The sequence below is a fragment of the Mesoplodon densirostris genome, chromosome 4 (genome assembly GCF_025265405.1).
Source record: "Mesoplodon densirostris isolate mMesDen1 chromosome 4, mMesDen1 primary haplotype, whole genome shotgun sequence".
NCBI classification, from domain to species: domain Eukaryota; kingdom Metazoa; phylum Chordata; class Mammalia; order Artiodactyla; family Ziphiidae; genus Mesoplodon; species Mesoplodon densirostris.
The window spans coordinates 49,192,692-49,218,559 of record NC_082664.1 but is presented as its reverse complement, the minus strand read 5'-3'; the positions used below and the strand labels follow the sequence as shown (position 1 = coordinate 49,218,559).

General features: G+C 37.6%; 1 protein-coding gene across 7 annotated transcripts in view; it reads right to left on the bottom strand.

Moving 5' to 3' along the window:
• The window catches only part of DDHD1 (DDHD domain containing 1), a 95,113-nt gene that overhangs the window by 54,030 nt on the left and 15,215 nt on the right, over positions 1-25,868 (bottom strand). For all 7 annotated transcript variants that reach the window (XM_060096196.1, XM_060096197.1, XM_060096201.1 and 4 more), the window contains exon 2: positions 1,629-1,802. In XM_060096196.1, coding sequence (XP_059952179.1) covers positions 1,629-1,802 — 174 coding nt within the window. The remainder of the gene's footprint in view (positions 1-1,628; positions 1,803-25,868) is intronic.

Genomic DNA, 25,868 nt, shown 5'->3' with positions numbered 1-25,868 from the left:
AACTGGGTTTGTTAAGGTGAACTGCCATTTTTGAGGCAAGACTTAAGGAGAATTAATAGAAAGGAAAAAATCCAGAACTCAGCCTTTCCCAATAGGAATGAAACTTTGAAAAGAGTTCAGTCTTTCAAATACTATGAAGTAGGCTTTTGTGATTATTTTGATAGTGGTGATGAGAGGTTCCAAAATATTTCAGTCACTAATTAAAGATCAGAGATATACAAAATTTGCTATCTGTGCTTTAACCAGAGTATTGTCTTTATGGCAATCTGCAGGAATATAGATACAGCTCTGCTTTATAGATACTGAACTGTTCTTTATATATTGATATGTAAGAACCTTGAGCTTGAATTTCACAGTGAAATAAGAACACAGTTGACGCTAGGGATTAGCAAAATGAAATATTTAAAATTCCTAGAATATGGTATCTGGTACATAATAGACATTTCTTAGATTTAATTACCAATTTATTTAGAAGCCACCATTTTCCTCAATTATGCAGACTTTTAAAGGTACAAAAGATATTTTTACTTGGTATAAGCTAGAGTATACAGTTTCCCTGCATATGTGTGTGTGTGTGTGTGTGTGTGTGTGTGTTCAGAGAGAGATAAAAGAGTAACGAATATGAGACAGAAAAGACTTGGAATGTTATTAACAATAAGGGGGAAAAAAGCCAATTTAAAGCTTATTGTTTTGTAGTTAATTATGTTATATAATCAATTGCTCCCAACTACATAATTCATTTTTTCCAAGCTGCATTCTGTGAATTACTTGATCAATATTGAGTTTTTCTGCTGTACAAATGTTTTACAAGGAGAAGGAAAAAAATCACTTAATTCATAGTTTAATTCACTAGATTAAGTAGGGCTTGCCAAGAAACTTCCCAAATAAAGGCAAGCATGGATGAAGAAACACTTTTAGGAAAAAAAAAATTAGAGAAATCCACAAATTCTCATCTACCTGTAGTGTTATACTCACCGGAATAGTTGATCCCACTGCCTGCAGTAAATGGAACAACAGAAGTATTTTTAACTTTACCACACATTTTGAATTTTACTCAAGATCAGACACATAATGAAACATGGCAATCTTGGCTAGTATATAAGTATTTTAAACTACTGAAAGAAAAAGTATCCAAATGCCAAATAAGGAACTATAAGGAGTAGATTGTTTCAAATTAAAAGTTGATACGGTTATCAATATGGAGACACCTAAAAGGGACTTATACAAAAGAAATTAAAGTTTTTTAAACTTCAGGAAAAGAACCAACAATAAAATATGAGCAAAACTGCTCTTTTGATATAATGACAAGGGATTTTTTATAAGTTCAATTTTCTTTGATGACTAAAAAGCTACTCAAAAGGACTAATTCAGAGAGCACATTATAACAATTTGTACATTTACAGTAAATCATGTGTATGTCAGTGAAAACACATATTAAGTAAAATAAAAATGGAAACAGTTCAGAAATTTACAGCAGTTTTAAATTCTAATAATCGAATGTTTGAAATAATCAAATTGTATAAATTCTAACACTTCTGAATTACTATTTCAAACTTAGGAACCACTCTAAACTTTATCAACAACTTACTTGGTTTACAAAACATATTAAATATATTAACTGGTCTTACCATCTTTTCCATCTATGGGTTTTGACACTTCAATATCAAAACTTTCCTGCATCTGCTGACCTCTAAAACAGCTAAGATGTTCTTGCTCAATTAAATTACTTTCTTCTTCTTCTAGCGGCTGCCAAGTACCATCAATAAACCACTGTCCACGCATTACTGGTATTTTATCGGACTCTGAAAAGGGAAATCACAGAATTATACGCTTTAGGATCCAACCTCTCAGGAAGTGAAACAGTAACTACAATTTTATATTTTGCTACTGCTGTGGCAAAAACAGAGTTTCGTGATCCAATAGAATCATTTAAAGTTTTAAATTTCAGACATCAAGCCACATTTAATTTTGTTTACAACATATAATTTTACTTGTATTAAATATTACACATAAAAGGTACTTTGGCATTAGAAAGGGAGAGGAGCATTACTTATGTAACTGAGGCCCCAAGTAACCAAAATTAGTAGGCTAAGGGGTTGACAAACTTCATGCAAGACTTCAGTGTTAGTTCCAATGTCTTAGAAAATACTGAGATAAATTTCCACAAGTAGTTTAGAAATAATGTGTATTGTCATAGTGTGGTACACTTTTTAGGGCTGCCTTGGAGGTCAAGGGCTCCCAGCGAGTATACAGGAATAAGTGAAACTTTTTTTTTTTTTTTTTTTTTTTTTGCAGTACACGGGCCTCTCACTGTTGTGGCCTCTCCCATTGTGGAGCACAGGCTCCGGACGTGCAGGCTCAGCGGCCATGGCTCATGGGTCTAGCCGCTCCGCGGCACATGGGATCTTCCCAGACCGGGGCACGAACCCGTGTCCCCTGCATCGGCAGGTGGACTCTCAACCACTGCGCCACCAGGAAAGCCCAAGTGAAACTTTTAATTACAGTAAATTCCTCATCAATTTCAGAAAAAAATTGAGAAAAAATTTCTTTGAAAAACTGAACATTCCTTTGATTAAACAGTGTCCCATAAACCTAAGACTTTTAGTTGCTATTTATAAACCACAACTGTTAGCTAAGTAATCTTGAATCCTTTAAAATAATTTTTAAAAACCCATAAAGCAAAAATAAAATTGAAACAACAAAACCCTAAAAATAAAAAGCAAAATGAAAAAAAAATGAACCTTACTATACAGAGTTGGTGGTTTAACCACATATAGAGAAGTTATTTCAAAAGGATTCAAAACACAGTAATTTGTATATACATATTAGGATATACCCTATGTACAAAAAGAACTGCAAACATATCTTAAAACTTTTGCAGTAGCTATGCTGTTATAATTGTAATAATATTGGTATTGTTAATTTGAAACTGTAGATTAAGATGAATATATTAATTTTATTCATCATTAGAATAAATTAATATCATTAGAAACCAAGATTTTTAGCACACGTAGAAAGAGATACAAATAATAAAAATCAAAGAAATAAATCTGTATTTTAAATTTCAATTAGAAATGTCAGCATGAAATAATGATGTATATTTTCTATTAAAAAAAATTATCCTAAGCTCTGTGTGCCAAAAAGGCCTAGAAATAAAGACCAACCCCATATAAGTGAGCACTCCTGATATAAAGATCATGATCTCTAAATATCATTTCCTTAAAGAAAAGGCCAATTCCTGGTTTGAAACAGGAAATTTATTAGATGATCCTGAAACATCTTGTACCAGACTTATACTGTGATGTATTCAAAATCTCCTATTATGTGTTTCTAATTCTTCTTGCATTATCCTTTATTCTGCTATAGCAATTCTGCTATAGTCAGATGTTTGCTGTGTTATTTGGTGGATACTCAAAAATATAAATTCGTTGAGAATTTTGGGTTTTAACATTATAAAGTACACTCTGTTGTGTTTGATGATTTTTTGCATGTGTGCTAAATTCTACTTTGTCTATCAAGATTACAACCCCTGCTTTCTTATTGCTTCCATTTGCCTGTGATGTTTTTGTACATCCCTTTATTTTTATTTTTTATTTATTTTTTTTGTGGTACGCGGGCCTCTCACTGTTGTGGCCTCTCCCCTTGCGGAGCACAGGCTCCGGACGCGCAGGCTCAGCGGCCATGGCTCACGGACCCAGCCACTCCACGGCATGTGGGATCTTCCCGGACCGGGGCACGAACCCGTGTCCCCTGCATCAGCAGGTGGACTCTCAACCACTGAGTGACCAGGGAAGCCCTCTAGTTGATGATTTTGCTTTTCAAAAAAATTCTTTTGGTATTTTGGAATATTTGCATTTTTGGTTCTAGGGGTTACCTTCACACATGGATGTGTGAGTATGAATGTATTTTACAGTGTCCTAAGTCTCGTTTTTGTTTATTTAAACTTTTATTACCTGGTCTGTCCATTTTAAGTGGTATCCAAAATTCTCACTTATTACTTATATAATAGGGAATGATCTTATTCTATTTTTCCCTTTCTCTGCCTACCTACTTACATGTAACAATTACACCCATGTCCCCACCACTGTTTTAGTCTTGGATCTACAATATATTAAATTCTCACTAAAGATTTCCTGAATTCTTTCATGTTCAAAGCTGCTTATCTATAGCCTTGATACTTGAAGGACAGGTTGGTTAGCTTGAACTTTGTTTCCTTGAGTTTTAAAAAATGCTCTACAGTAGCCTTTCTTTGTATATCATTCTAGAGAAGTCTGATGTAAGCCTAATTTTTTTTATTAGTAATGTGATTTTTCCCCCCACCAGGAGGCCCAGAAAAAAATTTGCCTTTAAAATCTAACAGTTTTACTAGTCTTTAAATTCTAACAGTTTATGACTCAGAGTTCATTGCTCTGAATCAATTTGCCAAGGTGGGTCCTTTTAATTTGTAGATTTCAGTTTTCCTGTTATTTCTGAAAAGTTTCCTTGGATTAGTTCTGTTCCACTGATTTCTTCTTCAGAGACTCCAATTATAAGTATGTTGGGTCTTCCTTTGCCTGTATTGCATTTCAACCACTTTCTCTCTAAAGCTTTTGACTTCTTTCTGCATCTCATTTTCATTCTTTTGGTTGTTTTCCTTCCTTTCATCAGTGCCCCTTACATCGACATTCCTTTCATCAATGTCCCTACTAGCATGTCCCTAAGTTTGTTTGAGAATATTTGGTTGGAGTGTTACAATACAGTTTCTCTTTGTTTTGCGTTTGCTTTTGGGGGAAGAACTATAATCAGTGGAAATGTACTGATCTCACATTTTCTGTATTCCTCTTAGAGTAGCTTTGTATGGCATTTGATTTATTTCTGTTCATGAGCATTTTATGGATGGATTTCTTAGTTCCAGAGTGTCTGCTGCTGCAGATTATTAAGAGCAGCTCCTTTAATGGGTGGATGTTATGGTGGTGGCAGTGGTGGTAGTGGTCAGTGAAGACTGGATTGCTGTGCCTTGTTCTTCTTTCATTTCTCCAGGACCCTTCATCTTCTCCTTACTTCTTCTTTCCTCTTATTGCCATGGCTCCAAGGGGCAGTATCCTTTCTCTTTCTCCTCTCCCACCAGCAATGTTTCTCTGATGTTACTACTTCTGGTCCCTCTCACTTTCACACACCCTCCCTACAGTTAGTGATATGAATTACCAAGTCCCAAGCCTGTGTTCGTATTTTGCCAGTTGTGTGGAGGACATTTTCTTTCTGAGGGTGCTTTTGTGCTTCATTTTAACCCCTAATCTCCTCTCTATTTTCACTGTCTCTTAAGCCTCTCCCTGCCCCAGTCTCCAGATTCAGAGGTTTATAGCAGTAACAAGAACTATTGTAATTTGCTGCTTCTTTACTTACAAGTAATTTAAAATTTGTGGTATTGTCTCTCTCCTAGTAATGCTAAAGGTGTCAGCTATGTATGGGTTATGTGTATGTGGTTTTGGGGGAGAATGTGTGGAGAGATTTAGATTTGGACAGCTGCCATTATCCTCCACATCCAAAAGCTCATCTCATTTAATCTTAACAGTAATCTTAAAGATAGCTATGACTTCCCCAGTTTTACAAATGAGTAAAATGACTCTTAGTGAACCTAAATAATTTGCCTAGAGGCAAACAAGTATTATGAGAACCAAGATTCCAACCAAAGTTGACTCCAAAGTTCACTCAAACTCTTTCTACCACACAATGCAACCTACATTCTCAAACAGAAATGGTCCCTTTTTATCTCTCTCCCCAAGAAATACAGGCTAGTTAGTTGTGTTCGTAATTTTTAAATAAATAATTTGGGAAATTTTACATTGCCAGGCTATTATCAGACTTACAAACCAGAGGCAAGCATGCCTCCCCATAAAAACCATGGAAGTAAAAAGCAGAGTTAAAAAGAGTAAAACAAGTTTTAGCACACATCTACACTCTCAAATCCTTTCCTCTCGAGCCTCATTTTGGGTTGGCCAAAAAGTTCATTCGGTTTTTTCCATAAGCTGGCTCTAGTAGCACTTAGTCTTTAACTTCATTCAAAACAATTTTGTTAGATTGTATGTGACAGCTGTCATATCAGGGTGCATTTAAAAAAACTTATCAAAACTGGTGAATTTTTGTGTAGCTATTTTAATATTGAAGACCGAAGAAAGCAACATTTTCAGCATATTATGCTTTATTATTTCAAGAAAGGTAAAAACGCAACTGAAATGCAAAAAAGGATTTGTGCAACCTATGGAAAAGGTGCTGTGACTGATCGAACGTGTCAAAAGTGGTTTGAGAAGTTTCGTGCTGGAGATTTCTCTATGGATGACGCTTCATGGTTGGGTAGCTCAGTTTAAGTTGATAGCAATCAAATCGAGACATTAATTGAGAACAATCAACGTTATACCATGTGGAAGATAGCTGACATACTCAAAATATCCAAATCAAGCGCTGAAAATCATTTGCACCAGCTTGGTTATGTTAATCACTTTGATGTTTGGGTTCCACGTAAGTTAAGCAAAAAAAAAACCTTCTTGACTGTATTTCTGCATGCAATTCTCTACGTAAACGTAATGAAAACGTTCCATTTTATAAATAAATTGTGACAGGAGATGAAAAGTGGATACTATACAATAATGTGGAATGGAAGAGACCATGGGGCAAGCGAAATGAACCACCATCCACCACACCAAAGGCCAGTCTGCATCCAAAGAAGGTGATGTTGTGTATATGGTGGGATTGCAAGGGAGTCCTCTATTATGAGCTCCTTCTGGAAAACCAAACGATTAATTCCAACAAGTACTGTCCCAATTAGACCAACTGAAAGCAGCACTTGATGAAAAGCATCCAGAATTAGTCAACAGAAAACGCATAATCTTCCATCAAGACAATGCAAGACCACATGTTTCTTTGATGACCAGGCAAAAACTGTTACAGCTTGGTTGGGAAGTTCCGATTCATCTGCTGTATTCATCAGATATTGCACTTCCGGATTTCCATTTATTTAGGTCTTTACAAAATTCTCTTGGGCTTCCTTGGTGGTGCAGTGGTTAGGAATCCGTCTGCCAATGCAGGAGAAACAGGTTCGAGACCTGGTCTGGGAGGATCCCACATGCTGTGGAACGGCTCAGCCCGTGCACCACAACTACTGAGCCCGCATGCCACAACTGCTGAAGCCTGCGCACCTGGAGCCCATGCTCCACAACGGGAGAGGCCATCGCAGTGAGAGGCCCGTGCACCGCAACAAAGAGTGGCCCCCCGCTTGCCGCAACTAGAGGGAGCCCGGGCACAGCAACGAAGACCCAGTGCAGCCAAAAATAAATAAATTAAAAAAAAATTCTCTCAATGGAAAAAATTTCAATTCCCTGGAAGACTATAAAAGGCACCTTGGAATCGTTTTTTTCTCAAAAAGATAAAAATTTTGGGAAGATGGATTTATGTAGTTGCCTGAAAAATCGCAGAAGGCAGTGGAAGAAAAGGGTGAATATGTTCTTCAATAAATTTCTTGGTAAAAATTAAAAATGTGTCTTTTATTTTAACTTAAAAACCGAAGGCACTTTTTGGCCAACCAAATAAATCTAAGCATGTATCCTCTGGATAGATGTCTTGGAAGCTTTACACCTAAGCTTTAAATTCCAGCAGTATGTGGTCGAGTACTACATCATTTTGGTTCAGGCCTCTGTCTTGAACTCTACATCCAAACATTCAACTGCCAACTGAACATCTCCTAGTAGAAAGATCAATAGTTACCAGAATCACAAATAGCCATGGAACACATTAGGTTCCTGGAAGAAACAAAACAGAACACAAACCTGTTACTCCACCTGTATTCCCTATCATGGCAAGTGGTGTGCTGACAGTATTTAGCTGGTCACCCAAGACAGAAATCTGGGAGTCATCCAAGATGTCTCCTCCTTACATGTGTCTTACAACTATAGCTGGACACACACTGAGGACTACATTTTATCGCCTCAGTCACCCTCAGATTCATCCCTCACTCATCAATTTGGGGTGGTGCTGCTGCTGGCATCTAGGCCAGGGATGTTGCTAAACATCCTACAGTGCACAAGACAGCTCCCCCAACCCCACATCACCCCTCCCAGCAACAATGAATTATCTGGACCAAAATGTCAACTGTGCGGAGGCTGAGAAACCCTGGCCTAGCAGTACCTTTTAAAACCTAAAAACACTTCTATCTTTTACAGATCAATTCTAGAAATACACTTTATAAGAACTCTTGCAAAAATGCCTAAAGATACAGCACAAAGATGTTTATCTCATTTTACAATAGAAAACAAATAAAAACAAACAAACGAAATGACCTATATTTCTACAAATAGATGATTGACTATGTAAATGATGCTTGGCACACAGCAGGTGTTAAAAATATTCATTAAATAAATCAAAATATGAATGAATGGATAATAATCCATAGTGAAATAATGCTCAGAAGACATGGAATAATATCTAAAATAGAAATGAAAAAATTAAATCTTAATACTACATGTATATATATTTGTGCATGTGCATATATATGTATAAATAGTATAATCCTGTTTTATAAAAGTATACATATGTACTGAAAATAAGTGGAGAAAAATACACTAAGCTATTATTAACAGATATCTCGGGGACGTGGGACTATAAGGATCTTTCTGTTTCCATATTATAAATACCTATAATGTTTGGCATGTCGATAATATACATGTTTTAGTTTTATATGCAGAGTGGTTAATCTTATGTATCAACTTGACTGAGCCACAGGGTACCAAGATATTTGGTCAAACATTCTGGGTGTTTCTGTGAGAGTGTTTTTGTTTTTTTGTTTTTATTTATTTGTTTATTTTTATTTTATATTGGAGTATATTTGATTAGCAGTGTTGTGTTAGTTTCAGGTGTAGAGCAAAGTGATTCAGGTATACATATACATGTATCTATTCTTTTTTCAAATTCTTTTCCCATTTAGGTTATTACAGAATATTCAGCACAGTTCCCTGTGCTATACAGTAGGTCCTTGTTACTTATTTTAAATATAGCAGTGTGTACATGTCAATGTGTAGGTGTTTTTGGATGAGATTAACATTTAAATCCATAGACTGAGGAAAGGAGACTGCCCTCCATAATGTGGGTGGGCCTCATCCAATCACTTGAAGGCCTGAATAGAAGAAAAGGCTAACCCTCCCTCAAGTAAGAAGGAATTCTGTCAACAGCCTTCAAGCTGGAATATTAAGCTCTTCTTGTTTGGTGATTTGAACAGGAACAATGGCGCTTCCTGGCTCTAACAGTAGCCAGCTGGCCTTTGGATTTGAACTGGGACATCTCTGTAAATTTTGGACTTGCCAGCCTCCAAACCTGCATAAGCCAATTCCTTATAATCTCTGTTACTCTCAGGAGAATCCTAATACATTCAGCAAAAATAAAGATCACATATTTTGGAAGAAACTGCTAGATGCCCGTCCTGTATCTATCCTCTTCCTATTCCTTATAGCAGAATACCAATTTATTCAGGGCAGTAATATGTTCAGTAAAAAGACTATTTCTGGTCTCCTTGGGCAGTTAGGTTTGGTCATGTGATTGAATCTGGGTAATAGGATACAGCAGAAATTACTGGTGGTACAGCTCTTTGACCTTCCCCTCTTTCTTTTCTGCTACCTATGTCTTGAGCTCCTGAAACTCTCTTAGATCAAGTCACTTACAAAGAATGGAAAGCTGAATAATAGAAGGAGCCTCTGTCCCTGATTACAGTGGAGCTGTCACATAGCCCTGAACTCTAGACATCCATATTTCCTCTAAGTACAGAGAAATAGACCCTTTTGTGTTTAAAGCCACTGTTATTCTGGCTTTTAAAAATCATACGCAACAGAATCTCATGCTGATAGGGACTTGCACAGATATATATTTAAAATGTCACCTGACTTTGTACTTATGGAATGGGAAGATCTGGATACATCTGTTATACAACAGAGTATGTAGACAGAGACCAGAGACAAATTTTTCAAAGGGCTAATGGATTAAATTAATATGCTGAAACTAGATTAACAGAGAATTAGGTTTCATTTATAAAACACTCATTGAAAGTCAATTTAAACTTAATAAAGACTAGTACTTATCATTACCACCTGCCTGGAAGAAAATAACCAAGTTATTATCCTAATTATCTCTTAGGCAAATCATGATAAAAGGTGGGCCTTACTAGAATCAAAAGAAAAATGTGGGTTCTCCTTGACTAGAAAACAATTACAAGGTCCATTTTCCACTATGAACACTTCCTTCATTTAAGCAAAAGCCTGAGTGGATCTCTTATGTGTGGGTAGGGGAATTCTGGGAAAAAGGATTTTATGTATTGGGACTTTCCTGGTGGTCCAGTGGCTAAGACTCCACGCTCCTGATGCTGGGGGCCAAGGTTCGATCCCTGGTTGGGGAACCAGATCCCACATGCTGCAACTAAGAGTTTGCATGCCGCACTAAAGATCTCACATGCCACAACTAAAAAGGACCCTGCATGCCGCAACAAAGATCCGAAATGCTGCAACTAAGACCTGGCACAGCCAAAAATAAATAAATACATACATACATACATAGTAAAAAAAAAAAAAAAAAAAAAAAAAAGAAGGATTTTATGTATTAAAAAGTTAGACTTATACCAGAAGGCAGAGGGAACAATTATAAGATTTCTAAAGGACTGTTTTCAAGAACTATTTCAACCCATATTGTACTTTGCAGTGTATGATATGTATAGAGAGAAAGTCTTGACACTTTCCCTCCAGCTTCACCACGCCCTTACAGCTTTCCACACTTGGGTACAAAGCATGCCTATAATTCACTGCTCTAGAAACTTACAGAGCACATCTGACCACAGAGGACTTAAAGATGAAGGAAGTCACAGAGTAACGGAAAATAGGGATGGTGGAGTATTGCTATTCAGAGGAAGAAGAAATAAGAAAGGATGAGATATAAGAAAATTAGAAGACATAAGAAAAGGGGAAGGAGATATGAGAGACAAGGAGGATAGAAAAGAGGTGGAAGATTAAGAAAAATACTTAATACCTAGTATTTACTATCTAGTACTCTGAATATACTTCTCATAGAATTTAGCGCTATAACTAGTGGCTCGGGTTCTAGATCAGCCCCAAAGAGGCCCACTTAAACGATTATGTGGCTAACATTTTGCTGAATTACTTCTACCAAACTGTCCTTTATAATGGAAGAGGAAGGGGTTTCTCTCTCTGGTTCCAGTGTGCTCACCTTATTGAATTCTTGCAGGGTGTGAATTTTATTTTTTAGTGCCCAGGTGCTAACAGTGATGGCACCCTCCCATGGGCAGCTTTGCCCAGGACCACAACCCTGCAGGCAGTTTCACTGTGGAATGTCACCTGCCAGGCACCTCCCCTTGAAATACTTCTTCCACACCCCCTCAGGCAGCCTGTGTTGAGTTCCTGTGGAAGTCTTCCCCCCAGCACTCCAGAGGGCAGATTTCCAGCAGTCCCAGGGGGGTAGCACCTCAGTGACTACTGTCACACTCTCTGGGTCAGAATCTCAACACTGAGAGGAAATAGCCTCTTCCTTGAGTGCTCTAGCTCAGTCCTAGGGATGGTGGCTGCTACCTGCATCTGCTATTTCTGTATGTTTCATAGAGTTCTCCTTGTCCTGTGACTTCATTCCTCTGTTAATAATTCTTCATGTTACACTTTCTCTGTTGAAATTACTGTGTGGTTTCTGTCTCCTGACTGGACTCTGATATAACAAGATTTTCACAGAAAGGAAATCCAAATAGTCAATAAAACTATAACATGAAATATGCTCAGATTCACTGGTAATCAGAGAAACAGTTCCATTCCTAGGTATATACTCTACAGAAATTCTGGCACATTTGTACAAGGAGATGTATAGAAAATTTTTTATTACAGCACTGTTTATAATAGCAAAAAACTGCAAACATCCTAAGTGTCCAAAGAGGAAAACAAACTGTGGTAAATTCATGCAGTGGAATATTATTATATACAGAGAAAACAAGTAGCTGGAGTTACATGTGTCAGCATGGATAAATCTCAAAATCCTAAGCTGAACCAGAAAGCAAACTGTAGAAGGCACAGAATGGCAACAGAATGGCACTAATAAAGTTATTAAAACAGACCAAAAAATGTCGATGTGAATACTAATCTAATAATCTAAAAAATATATGGGAATAAACAGCAAATCTAAGAGAGTCATTACTTTTGGACTGAAGAAAAGGGAACGGGAGAAGTTGCAGAGGAGATTTTGATTATATCTGTAATGCTTAAAAAGCTAATAAGCAAGGGGGAATACTGACTGGTGGTTATATAATCTAGACTTTTGTATATACTTGAGATCATTCATAATAAAAATCAATATTAAAAGTAACAAACTGACTTTCTCAAAATGTGGGTGATAAGAAAAACATTATGCATGAAAATAATAATGTTTAATTGGTAAATGGAATGAAAGGTAGTAAATTAGGAACTAGATAACAAAATGCTACGTTCCATTCTAATACCTGAAGACTTGCTCATTCACTAGACAGGAACTATAATCTGGAGGAATACTGTAGGACAAAGGTAACTAAACAGTCATTATCCTAATCATCATTTAGCTTAGCTACAAATGTTATAATTGCAAAATTTCATTAGTTGGTAACACTCATAAAAAATTCTATCTTATGAAAGAAATACCTATACCTCAAAACATACCGGGGATCCCATCTGAAAGTAACAATTACACTAAAAATACTAAATTATGTTTAGGCAAGAGCTACCGTTAATATTTATGACTCACCAAGTTTAAATCAATTTCATAGGGGTAAGAAACTCTGGGTAATATAATTATACCTTAAATACTTTTTGCTTGACTCAAGAAACAAGACCATAAGAGTTTTAAAATTGCATATATTTATTTCTTCATTAGTGTAACTGTAAAGTTGAATAAGTGGTTTACTGTCCTCTATTAGTCTGCTAGAGCTACCATAACAAAATACCACATTATTATTATTAATTTTTAAGATAGTATTTATTACTGCCTTTGGGGAATACATTGGCTTTTTTTAAATGTTATTTTATTTATTTGTTTATTTATTTATTTTTGGCTGCACTGGGTCTTTATTGCTGCATGCGGGCTTTCTCTAGTTGCAGTGAGTGGGAGCTACTCTTCGTTGTGGTGCACAGGCTTCTCATTGCGGTGACTTCTCTTGCTGCAGAGCAGGGCTCTAGACATGCAGGCTTCAGTAGTTGTGGCACGTGGGCTCAGCATCTATGGCTCAAGGCCCTAGAGCGCAGGCTCAGTAGTTGTGGCACACGGGCTTAGCTGCTCCACAGCATGTGGGATCTTCCCGGACCAGCGATAGAACCCATGTCCCCTGCACCGGCAGGCGGATTCTTAACCACTGCGCCACCAGGGAAGTCCCACAAAATACCACATTCTTGGTAGTTAAAATAAAATAAACTTATTTTCTTGCAGTTCTGCAGGGTAGAAGTCCAAGATCAAAATGTCAGCAGGTTTTGTTTCTTCTGAGGGCTCTCTCCTTGGCTTACAGATGGCCATCTTCTTACTATGGCCTCACATGGTCTTTACTCTGTGCATGTGTATCCCTGGTGTCTCTTTGTGTGTCCAAATTTCCTCCTCTTATGTGGACACCAGTCAGATTAGATTGGGGCCAACCCTAATGGCATTTAACTTAATCATCTCTTTAAAGGTCCTACCTAGAAATACGATCACATTCTGCGGTGGCGGCAGTGAGGACTTTAACATATAAGTTTGTGGGGGACACGAGTCAGCCCATAACAGTCCTCAAAAGTTTTTACTACATGATCCTTCCAGGAATTCACGTTACATTTTCATCCTTTTCTCGTACTTTCATTCACAGAAGGCAGTTTTTACATGTTGTTAGCAATCTCTCCATTTCAAAATGGAGAATAGGCTTTAATTCATATACCCTTTTGCCCTTAGCCTTCCAAGGTTAATATTCTGAAGGATCGAAGATCTAAGTAATGCAGAATTTTACACGCTTAAGGAACATATTCTCTCTAGGTACTTGAATGTTTGATATAATCTGCATAGATACGGGAGAGAAACCTGTGCCAAAAATGGAATATATAACATTAAAACAGACTTTTGAATTTTTAATGTTAATTTTAGCTTATTGGAGATAATCAATTCAATACTGACTATGGTCATTCTATCAGATTATTAAAATCAAAAGAATAAGAATTAACATAGTTGGAGCTTTTAGAATCAGCAAAGTGTCATTCAAACCTGTCTATCTTTTCCTTATCTTCTCTTTCTATACTCTACATATTTTCCAGTTTTAATGTGTGATTCTCAAACTTGGACAATTATCAGAAATACCTGTGGAATTAAATTAAAAGATGAACTTTTCATATTTCCTGCTACACACTTAATAAATCAGTCTCTGGAGATAAGGTCTAGAAATATGTATTTTTTAAAAAGTCCTCCAGGTTATTATTGTAAAGCAAAATGTTCAGACTGATCACTAGTTCCAACCAGTTTAAATTATTATCTCCAAAAATATTTTAAGCATATTCTCATACATATGTACTTATTTATAAATCACGCATATGCATTAGTGTTCTAAAATGTTTTATACACTATAAAACATACAAAAATAGAAAACTTGAAAAGATGAAACAGAAAGTAAATATGTATTCAAACATTTTTGTTGTAACACACCTAATACAGAGTTTGCATACCCCAATTTAGAGACCACCAGTTTAAATTATGAGGATTTTTGCATTTTTAATTGCAGCACTGTTTTCTTCTGAGCTCCAGACCTATTTATCCAAATGCCTAGTCAATGTTTCTACCTGGGTGTACAATAGGCACCTTAAATGCAATGTCAAAATAAACTGTTATTTAACTTCCCTCTGCCACCCCAAGATGGACCTGGGTGGGAAACCTCTTCTTCTTCCACAACCCACCCAAGTTAAAAACATCAGCAATAACCTGGACCACCCTTCCTTTTACTCATATTGCAATGATAGTGGACATTCTACTTTCTTAATATCTTCCTCCACCCCTTCAATAACCATTCAATGAGTGATGCCCTAAGACCAGAGGTCCCCAACCCCTGGGCCGAAGACCAGTCTGTTAGGAACCGGGCCGCACAGCAGGAGGTGAGCGGCAGGCAAGTGAGTGCAGCTTCATCTGCCGCTCCCCATCACTCACATTACAGCCTGAACCATCGCCCCTGCATTGCTCACATTACCACCTGAACCACGGATCTCACTACCGCCTGAACCATTCCCTCCCCACCCTTCCACGGAACCGGTCCCTGGTGCCAAAAAGGTTGGGGATGGTTGCCCTAGACCCTCACGGTTTCTCACTTGCAGTACTGCAGTAACTCCTTAACTAGTCTCCCTGATTATGATATATCACTTTTCTGGCTCTCCACTTATCTCTTTTTTTTAATATTTTTAAATTAATTGTCTTTTATTGAAGTATAGTTGACTTAAAATGTTGTGTTACTTTCAGGTGTACAGCAAAGTGATTTACACATACATATATTCATTTTCAGACTCTTTTACCATATAGGTTATTACATAATATTGAGTATAGTTCCCTGTGCTATACACAGTAGGTCCTTGTTTATCTCTTTTATATGTAGTAGTGTGTCTATGTTACTCCCAAATTCCTAATTTATCCCTTCCCCCACATGGCTCTCCACTTATCTTCCACATGGCTGTCAGAATGATAATTTTAAAATGCAAAACTGACCAAGTAATTACTCCATTTTATACCTTCCAATGTTTCATTTTCATAGGATAAAATTTTCAGTATGAAAGGGCCTGTCCTGATCTAGTCTCTATCTATGTACCCAGTTTCCCTCTTCCACTCTTTTCTACCTTATTTCCAATGCTCCTGCCAAAGAGAGCCTGTGTCCTCTGCATGCATTACCTTCCTTCATAGCTCCAGGCCTTTAAACATGCTATTTCCTCTGCCAATAACACCCTTCTTTAAGATCCAAATCAAGCATACATTTCTCTGGAAAGCTTTTTATAAACTTGAGGTAGAGGTGATCACTCCCTTCTTTTATCTAGTAGACATCAGACGAGTATTGTGGAATGAAATAAAATGTGACCTGCTGATTTAAAAATAAAAGTACTGAAAGAAAACAATTCGTATTATAAAAGAGTAGCACAAAATTTAGGAAGCTGGCAAACAAACGTCAGACTGTCAAAACAGTTTCTCTTCAGGCAGGTTAACTAGCCATAAGTGATGATCAGAATTTAAGCTCTATATTGGGTCAAAATCAAAAGAAAAACTAAAGCTGAGGAAAACATTTGAGAAGTTCCTAAGACTAAAGTCACAAGGAACTTATATGAGGAACATATTCAGAAAATCATCAAATAGAAGGAATAAGTAGCAGTAAAAATGGGCAAGTTACTCTTGCACAGGTTACAAAATACTCCAGGATATTAGGTATTGCTGGCATATAATCTTCACATCTGACTTCACATGGCATAAGCTGTGACATCATGGATGCTGTGACACAGCAGAAAGGAACTGGTTAAGGACTCAGAAAGCCTGGGCTCTAATTCCAGTTCCATCCTTAACTTCTCTGAGCCTCAGTTTATTATCTGTAACATGAGGATATTCTATCTCACTGCAGAGTTATAATAGTGATTCATAAAATAACTTATATGAAAGCATTCTGTAAACTATAAAATCCCATTCCAAATTATGGCATTATTGTATACACACAATATCTAAAATCAAACGCAGCAGTTAAATCTGACTATATCAAGACTAGCTTTCTAGAATCCTCAGCCATTTGATTTACCTAGCCTCCTTTTCCCCCATTATCTCTTCCAAAATGAAAACCTCACACTATGACAACCAGAAAAGCAGGCTCAGAAAACCAAAAACTAGGGACTTCCCTGGTGGCACAGTGGTTAAGAATCCACTTGCCAATGCAGGGGACACGGGTTCGAGCCCTGGTCTGGGAAGATCTCACATGCCGCAGAGCAACTAAGCCTGCGGGGCACAACTACTGAGTCTGCGTGCCACAACTACTGAAGCCCGTGCGCCTAGAGCCCATGCTCCACAACAAGAGAAGCCACTACAGTAAGAAGCCCGCACACTGCAACGAAGAGTAGCTCCTGCTCGCCACAACTAGAGAAAGCCCGCAGCAATGAAGACCCAACACAGCCAATCAATCAATACATACATACATACATACATACATATACATAAAAAAGAAAACCAAAAACAAAGTATAAGCTAAGACTTGCAGATGAGATCACAGACACACATGACTGGCAGCTTAATCCAGTGCTCCAATTTACTTCCTGGTGATATCAATAAAAGGTGCGTCCTTTGAATGTGAAAACAGATCCTCAAGAGTCTGTTTTTACATTGAGTTAGAAGAAATAAGATGGTAAAAGAAAGGTGGAGACTAGGAAGCATGAGAAATTAAATGCAGCAACTGATCTGTTAGGCTACAGGTGGTATGCCAGCAAAAAGAGGCAACAGCAACGAGTTCTGGTGTACAAATCACTTCTATTCTACAGCCCATAAAAACAGCTGCAGAAGACATCTCAATTCTAGTCTGTGTAGCAAACAGCCACTTGATCCATATTAGCTTACTAAAGGTATTATCTTTGTCTATTCCAACATTCCTGGGAAGGAAGGCACGCAGGATATGAGAGTAGTAGGTTGTGCCTAATAAAGAGAGAAATAAAGAAAGATCAAGAAGTGAGAGACTAAATCAGTTCGCTAAATTGGAAGGACAGACTTCTACTTCTAGCCATGAAGTAGACTACTACTTCCAGCAACACATACTGGATTTACTGTCCTACCTTAACTAGAAAATCAGACAGAACACATGGAACGATGAGTTTTCAGATATTGCACAATAGGCAGGGGAGGACAGTGATCATGAAAGAACTCCTACAACTGCCCAAGCTTTGTGCCTGGAGTTTCCAGGCTACAGCACAGGAAGAGGTAACCCACACAGAGTCTAGCAGTCTTGCTCAGTAGTGAAATGGCTCACAGTTCAGGGAGGTCAAGATAGCTAGAATGTGTGAGGCAAAATATTGGAAAGTGGAGGGCTATCCAGAAAGAAAGTGCTGGAATTCTCTAGAGGAGTTCCCTTGAGTCTTTGGTCGAATACTCACCTATGCACGCATGGGAGGAAACTACCTGAGGTCAGGGGAAAGGACCACTGGAAAGGGGTAGGAGGAACAATCTCCAGAGCTCAGATAGAGCTACGAACAGTTCAAGTTCTAATCAATCAGAGCAAAAATGACCTATTCCATGGGGAAATGAGTAACGTTCTCAGAAAGGTACTGCTTCAGTAGCAGGAATAAATTATCCCCAAACTAAAGGCTGCTCTCACCACTCATAAAGCTCAAAAGAAAGCCTTGATAGGATCAAACTAATCTGAAGTGACAAATGTGTACTAAAACAAAATCCAACAATGTTAAAGGAATCCTACAAAATCCAGCACACAATATAAAATGTATAACATCTGGCATGAAAGAAAGAAAGAAAGAGAGAAAGGAAGAAAGGAAGGAAGAAAGAAAAGAGAAGGGAAGAGGAGGGAAGAAAAGAGAAGGGGAGGGGAGGCGAGAGAGGGAGAGGGAGAGGGGAGGGGAAGGGAGGGGATGGGAGGAGGGGAGGGGAGGGGAGGGGAGGAGAAGAAAAGAAAGAACAGGTATTCAAAGCAGCAGGAAAATTCAACCCTTAGGCAGGGAGAAAAGTCAATCAACAGAAACAGATTCAGAAACAGCACAGATGGTAAAGTTATCAGACAAAGATGTTAAAACAGTCACACACTCCCTAAATTCCAGAAGGCAGAGGAAAACAAACCTAATGAGGAAGAAAATGGAAGACAAAAAAATACCTAAAACTGAACTTCTAGACATGGAAAATACATCAGAAATGAAAACTATACCAGACTTCCCGTGCAGTGGTTAAGAATCCACCTGCCAATGCAGTGGACACAGGTTTGAGCCGTGATCCGGGAAGATCCCACATGCCGCAGAGCAACTAAGCCTGTGCACCACAACAACTGAGCCTGCGCTCTAGAGCCTGCGAGCCACAACTACTGAGGCCGCATGCCACAACTACTGAAGCCCATGATGCATCTAGAGCCCGTGCTCCACAATAAGAGAAGCGACCACAATGAGAAGCCCGTGGACAATGAAAAGTAGCCCCTGCTTGCCGCACCTAGAGAAATCCTGTGCACAGCAACAAAGACCCCAAATGCAGGAAAAAAAAAAAAAAAACCACACCAAGACACATCATAATCAAACTGCAGAAAATTGTCAATAAAGTGGGAAAGGGTGGAGTGGGGGAAGCTGTCAGAAAAAGAAAATGACATCTAGAAGAAAGATAAAAGTAGCAGCATACTTCTCAAATACTTCACAAGTGAAAGGTAGTGGAGTGACATATTTAAAATTCTGAAGGAAAAATGTCAACCTAGGATTCTATATCCAGCAAAATTATCTTTCAAAAATGAGAGAGAAATAAAGACTTTTTAGATAAAAGCTAAAAGAATTTATCACCAGCAGATTCACAGTATGAGAAACAAAAAAAAAAGTTCTTTAAGCAGAAGAACTAGATGAAAATTTGAAGCTACATAAAGGAATGAAAAATAATAGAAACGATAAGTTTTGGTAAATATAAGACTTTTCCTTTTGTTTAAAGAAATCTCTTTTAAAAATTGCTTAAAGCAAAAATATTTTATAACATATGTAGTAGTAAAATGTATAAAACAATAGCAAAAAGGCTATGAGGGAATAAATGGAAGAACAATAATATGGTTTTTCTTGTACTCTACATGAAATGAAATATAACTTTTGAAGTTAGACTGTGACAAATTAAAGATGTTTAGTGAAAATCCTAGAGCAACCACATATACAAAGAAGTGCAACTGAATTTCAGCCTTTGCTTAGGATGTAGAAAGCTGAAAGACTGTTGCTTCTACCCTGAAAACAAAAAAAAAACACATTTAATTTGTAAAATTATGTCTTCTTACACCCTTCAGAGACCTAAGGACACAGGGCAACTAACTAATACAATATCTAAGGAAAAATAGGGAGAAACAAAATGTGATGAGCACTTACTTACTGAGGGTAGACACCAGATGCCATACAAGCCAGTAAAAAACTTTCAGCTAAAATTTTTAACAAATTGCAAAAGTTCAAGTGTGGGTTACATCAAGGAAACAGAACCCCTGGAAGACACAAAAGGAAACTGTATCTGAAGGGACACAAAGGGAAACTGCACCCTTTGCACCCCCTTCTCCAAAAATTTCACCAGGAGCTCATTAAGAAAGACTAGGGGAAGGGTTAGAAACCTGAAAATGTATCCTTTCATGGTGCAAGCCTAGGGGAGAGGGATACCAGCAGCTGTGGAAAAGATATGAAGCCTTGCCTGAAGCCTTCCTATCTCACCTGTAGAGCAAAAATGTTAAGCTGCTGCTAGTGAAGGGCAGCAAATTCTGTTGTGTTTAGGATACAGATGAAGACCCATATCAGTTGGGAAAAGGCAACAGAAACAAACAAACAAAACAAAAACAAAAACAAAAACAAACTACCCCTGGTGTAGGGGCAGGATGCTGTCCTGGGTCTAGATCCTACAGCTGGGGCAGGGGTAAAACCACTGAGAAGACCTCACTCTTAAGACTCAAACATATTGCCCCTAAGAATGAAAATGCATCAGAACAACAGAGAATGTCCCTTTCTCCACTCCCACCATTATCACCAATACAGCAAACATTCAATCTACTGCTGGGGAAGGGTAAGCACATGGGAAAAAACCCTTTGGTAAACCAGCCGCCAATCTAAACACAAAGTAAAGAAGGCAATTTTATGCCTGTAGTGCACTGATTGTAACTATTGTAGTAATAAGATCCAAACCCAGTTCAATCCCCAATTAGATTGATCAACCTCCCCAGCTAAAGGCCTAACAAAAGACCAGGTGTGCCTAATTCTAGGCATAAATACTTTACTGTCCAACATGAAATGTCCAGCTTTCAGCAAATAATTGAGACATACAAAGAAGAGGAAGAAAAAAGAAAAAAGCAGACCAACAGACAAAACAATCAACAGAATTAGACCAGAGATGTCCCAGATGTTGGAAATATTAGAGAATTTAAAATAACTATGATTAATATGCTAAAGGCTCTAGTGGAAAAGGTGGGCAACATGCATGATCAAATGGATAATTTCAGCAGAGATGGAAACTACAAAAATCAAAAATGCTAGAAATTAAAAAACACAGTGAGAGAGAAAGAATACTTTTGATGGGTTCATCAGTAGACTCAACACAGCACAGGAAAGAATCGGTTAACTTAAAGTAAATCAAAAGAAGTTACCCAAACTGAAACACACACACACACACACACACACACACACACACAGTGGTGGAAAAATTAAAAAACAGAATAGAGCATCCAGGAGCTGGGGAGCAGTATCATAAGATCTAACATATGTGAAATAGCTCAGAAAACACAAACCAGGATAAATACGAAAAAGGTATCCCCAGAAGTTAATAATGAAGATAAAAAAGAATCATAACTCAATCCAAAAGAAGGCAGCAAAAGAGGAGAAAAAGGAACAAAGAGAAATGGGACAAATAGAAAACTAGGAAGATGGTAAATTTACACTCAAACGTGTCATTAATCACATTCAATACAAAAGGCCTAAAACACCAAATAAAAGGCAGGGATTGTCAGAATGGATTTTAAAAAGCAATATCCAATAGGTATATTAAGACACTTGCAAGTTTAAAAGTAAAAGGACAGGAATAGATATAACATGCAAATACTAATCAAAAGAAAGTTAGGAGAGACAAAGTAAGTATCAAAGTAGACTTCACTACAAAAATAAGCCAGAGATAAAAGGATATGCTTCAAAATGATAAAGGCATTATTCCATCAAAAGGATATAACAATCCTAAATGTGTATGCACCTAATAACAGAGCTTCAAAATACATGAAACAAGGTAGTTCCCAAGACTGCGGAGTAGGAATACTCCGAGTTCAACTCTTCTCATGGCAAACAAAAATCACAACTATTAATAGAGAAACTATTGATGAGAAGGACCAGAATCTACTAGAAAAGGCCTTCTACAATTAAAGATATAAAAAAGGAACCACCACGAGATGTGTAGGAGGGTAGAGTTGCAGTACAGTCAAGGCTCATACAACTACAACTGCAGAGGTTCTCCCCGAGGAGCAAGGTGTCTGAGCCCCACATTGGGCTTCCCACCATGGGGATCTAGCGCCAGGAAGATAAGCCCCTAGAACATTTAGCTTTGAAGGACAGCGAGGCTTACTTTCAGGAGATCCAGAAAGCTGTGGGAAACAGAAATTTCACTCTTAAAGGATGCACACAAAGTCTCACTGGGACCCAGGGCCCCCCTGGGTTTGTTCCACAGCCAGCTGTGTTGTGACCTGGCCCCACCAACCAGAGGCTGGCAGCCTCTGCACAAGGCAGGGGCCAGCCATGCATATCAGACTGCCCACAATAGTCAGCCCATCACACAGCCCACATAGGGGGCACCCCTAGAACATACAGCTCTGGTAACCAGAAGGGAGTAAGCTGCTGAGATACATAGGACGTCTCCTACAAAAGGCCTCTTCTCCAAGGTCAGGAAACATAACCAACCTACCAGATACATAAAAACACATAAAGGAAATCAAGCAAAGTGAGGTGACATAGGATCATGTTCCAAAGAAAGGAACAAGATAAAACCTGAGAAGAAAAACTGAGTAAAGTAGAGATAGGCAATCTACCTAAGAAACAGTTCAAGGTAATGATTGTAAAAATGATCAAAGAACTCAGAAGAAGAATGGATGAACAGAGAAAGAAGTTAAAAATTTTTAACAAAGATTTAGAGAATACAAAGAAGAGCCAAACAGAGATGAAAAATATAATAACTGAAAAGAAAAATACACTAGACGGAATCAGCAGTAGATTAAATGACACAGAGGAAAGGATTAGCAAGCTGGAAGACAGAGTATTGGAAATCACTGATGCTAAACAGAAAAAATAAGAAGAAATAAACACAGTTTAAGAGACCTGTGGGACAACATCAAGTGTACTGACATTTGCATTATAGAAGTCCCAGAAGGAGAAGAGACAGAGAAAGGGGCAGAGAACATATTTGAAGACATAATATTTGAAAACCTTCCTAACCTGGAAAGCAAACAGATCCAAGACTAGGAGACACAAAGTCCCAAACAGGATCAAACCAAAGATGACCACACCAAAATACGTTGTAATTAAAATGCCAAAAATTAAAGATAAAGAGAGAATATTAAAAGCAGCAAGAGAAAAGCAGTAAGTTATGTACAAGGGAACTCTCATAAGGCCATCAACTGATTTCCCAGAAGAAAATCTGCAGGCCAGAAGGGAGTACATAGAGTTATGAAAAGCAAAAGCCTACAACCAAGAATACTCTACTCAGCAAGGCTTTCATTCAAATTTGGAGAGATCAAAAATATAATAGACAAGGAAAAGCTAAAAGAGTTCAACACAACCAAACCAGCTTTACAAGAAATGTTAAAAGGACTTCTCTAACTGAAAAAGAGAAGGCCACAAATAGAAACATGAAAATTATGATTGGAAAAAGCTCATCTATAAAAGCAGATATAAAGTTAGTAAACCAATCAAATTCAAAGTTAGCAGGAAGATTAAAAGACAAAGGTAGTAAAACACCTATACTCACAATTAGCAGTTAAGGGGTACACAAAACTAATAGATGAAAATATGTCAAAAACAGTAACCATGAGGGGAGGGGAGTAAATATGGAGGGTTGTTAAAATGCATTTGAAATCGAGAGATCAGCAACTTAAAATAATCACACACACACACACACACACACACATACACACTCTATATATGGCTATATATAAACCTCACGGTAATCACAAACCAAAAATCTATAATACATACACATACAAAAAAAGGGAAAGAAATACAAACATAACGTTAAAGATAGTCATTGAATCACGAGAAGAGAACAAAAGAAGGAACAACAACAAAAAAAGAACTACAAAAACAGCCCCAAAACAATTAACAAAACGGCAGTAAGTACATACCTTTAATAATTATTTTAAATTTAAATGAACTAAATGTTCCAATCAAAAGACATAAAGTGGCTGAATGGATTAAAAAAAACAAGATCCATATATATGTTACCTATAAATGACTTGCTTCAGATCTAAAGACACACACAGACTGAAAGTGAGGGGATGAAAAAAGGTATTCTATGCAAATAGAAATCAAAAGAAAGCTGGGATAGCAATACTTACACCAGAAAAAATAGACTTTAAAACAAAGATTTTTACAAGAGACAAAGAAGGACATTACATAATGATCAAAGGATCAAGCCAACAAGAAGAGTTAGTAATTGTAAATATATATGCACCCAATCAAAACAGTATGGTACTGGCACAAAAACAGAAATATAGATTAACGGAACAGGATAAAAAGCCCAGAGATAAACCCATGAACCCATGGTCTCCTAATCTATGACAAAGGCGGCAAGAATATACAATGCAGAAAAGACAGTCTCTTCAATAAGTGGTGCTGGCAAAACTGGACAGCTACATGTAAAAGAATAAAATTAGAACATTCTCTAACACCATGCACAAAAATAAACTCAAAATGGATTAAAGACCTAAATGTAAGACTGGATACTCTAAAGCTCTTAGAGGAAAACATAGGCAGAACACTCTCTGACATAAATGGCAGCAATATATTCTTTGATCCACCCGCGGGAGTAATGAAAATAAAAACAAAAATGAACAAATGGAACCTAATTAAACGTAAAGCTTCTGCACAGCAAAGGAAACAATAAACAAAACAAAAAGACAACCCATAGAATGGGAGAATATGTTTGCAAATGAAGCGACTGACAAACAATCTCCAAAATATACAAACAGCTCATGCAGCTCTGTATCAAAAAAACAAAAAACAACCCAATCAAAAAATGGGCAGAAGATCTAAATAGACATTTCTCAAAAGAAGACATACAGATGACCAAGAGGCACACGAACAGATGCTCAACATCACTAATGATTAGAGAAATGTAAACAAAACTACAATGAGGTATCACCTCACACCTGTCATAATGGCCATCATCAAAACAATCTTCAAACAATAAATGCTGGAGAGGGTGTGGAGAAGAGGGAACCCTCCTACACTGTTGGTGAGAATGTAAATTGGTACAGCCACTATGGAGAACATTATGGAGATTACCTAAAAAAAAAAAAAAAAAATGAGCTACCATATGATCCAGCAATCCCACTCCTGGGCATATATCTGGAGAGAACCATAATTTTTTTTAACATCTTTATTACAGTATAATTGCTTTACAATGTTGTGTTAGTTTCTGATGTATAACAAAGTCAATCAGCTATATGTATACATGTATCCCCATATCCCCTCCCTCTTGCATCTCCCTATCCCACCCCTCTAGGTGGTCACAAAGCACCAAGCTGATCTCCCGGTGCTATGCAGCTGTTTCCCACTAGCTATCTATTTTACATGTGGCAGTGTATATATGTCAGTGCTACTCTCTCACTTCGTCTCAGCTTACCCTTCCCCCTCCCTGTGTCCTCAAGTCCATTCTCTACACCTGTGTCTTTATTCCTGTCCTGCCCCTAGGTTCATCAGAACCATTTCTCTTTCTTTTTTTTTAGATTCCATATATATGTGTTAGCATGTGGTATTTGTTTTTCTCTTTCTGACTTACTTCACTCAGTGTGACAGACTCTAGGTCTATCCACCTCACTACAAATAACTCAGTTTCATTTCTTTTTATGGCTGAATAATATTCCATTGTATATAGGTGCCACATCTTCTTTATCCATTCATCTGTCGATGGACACTTAG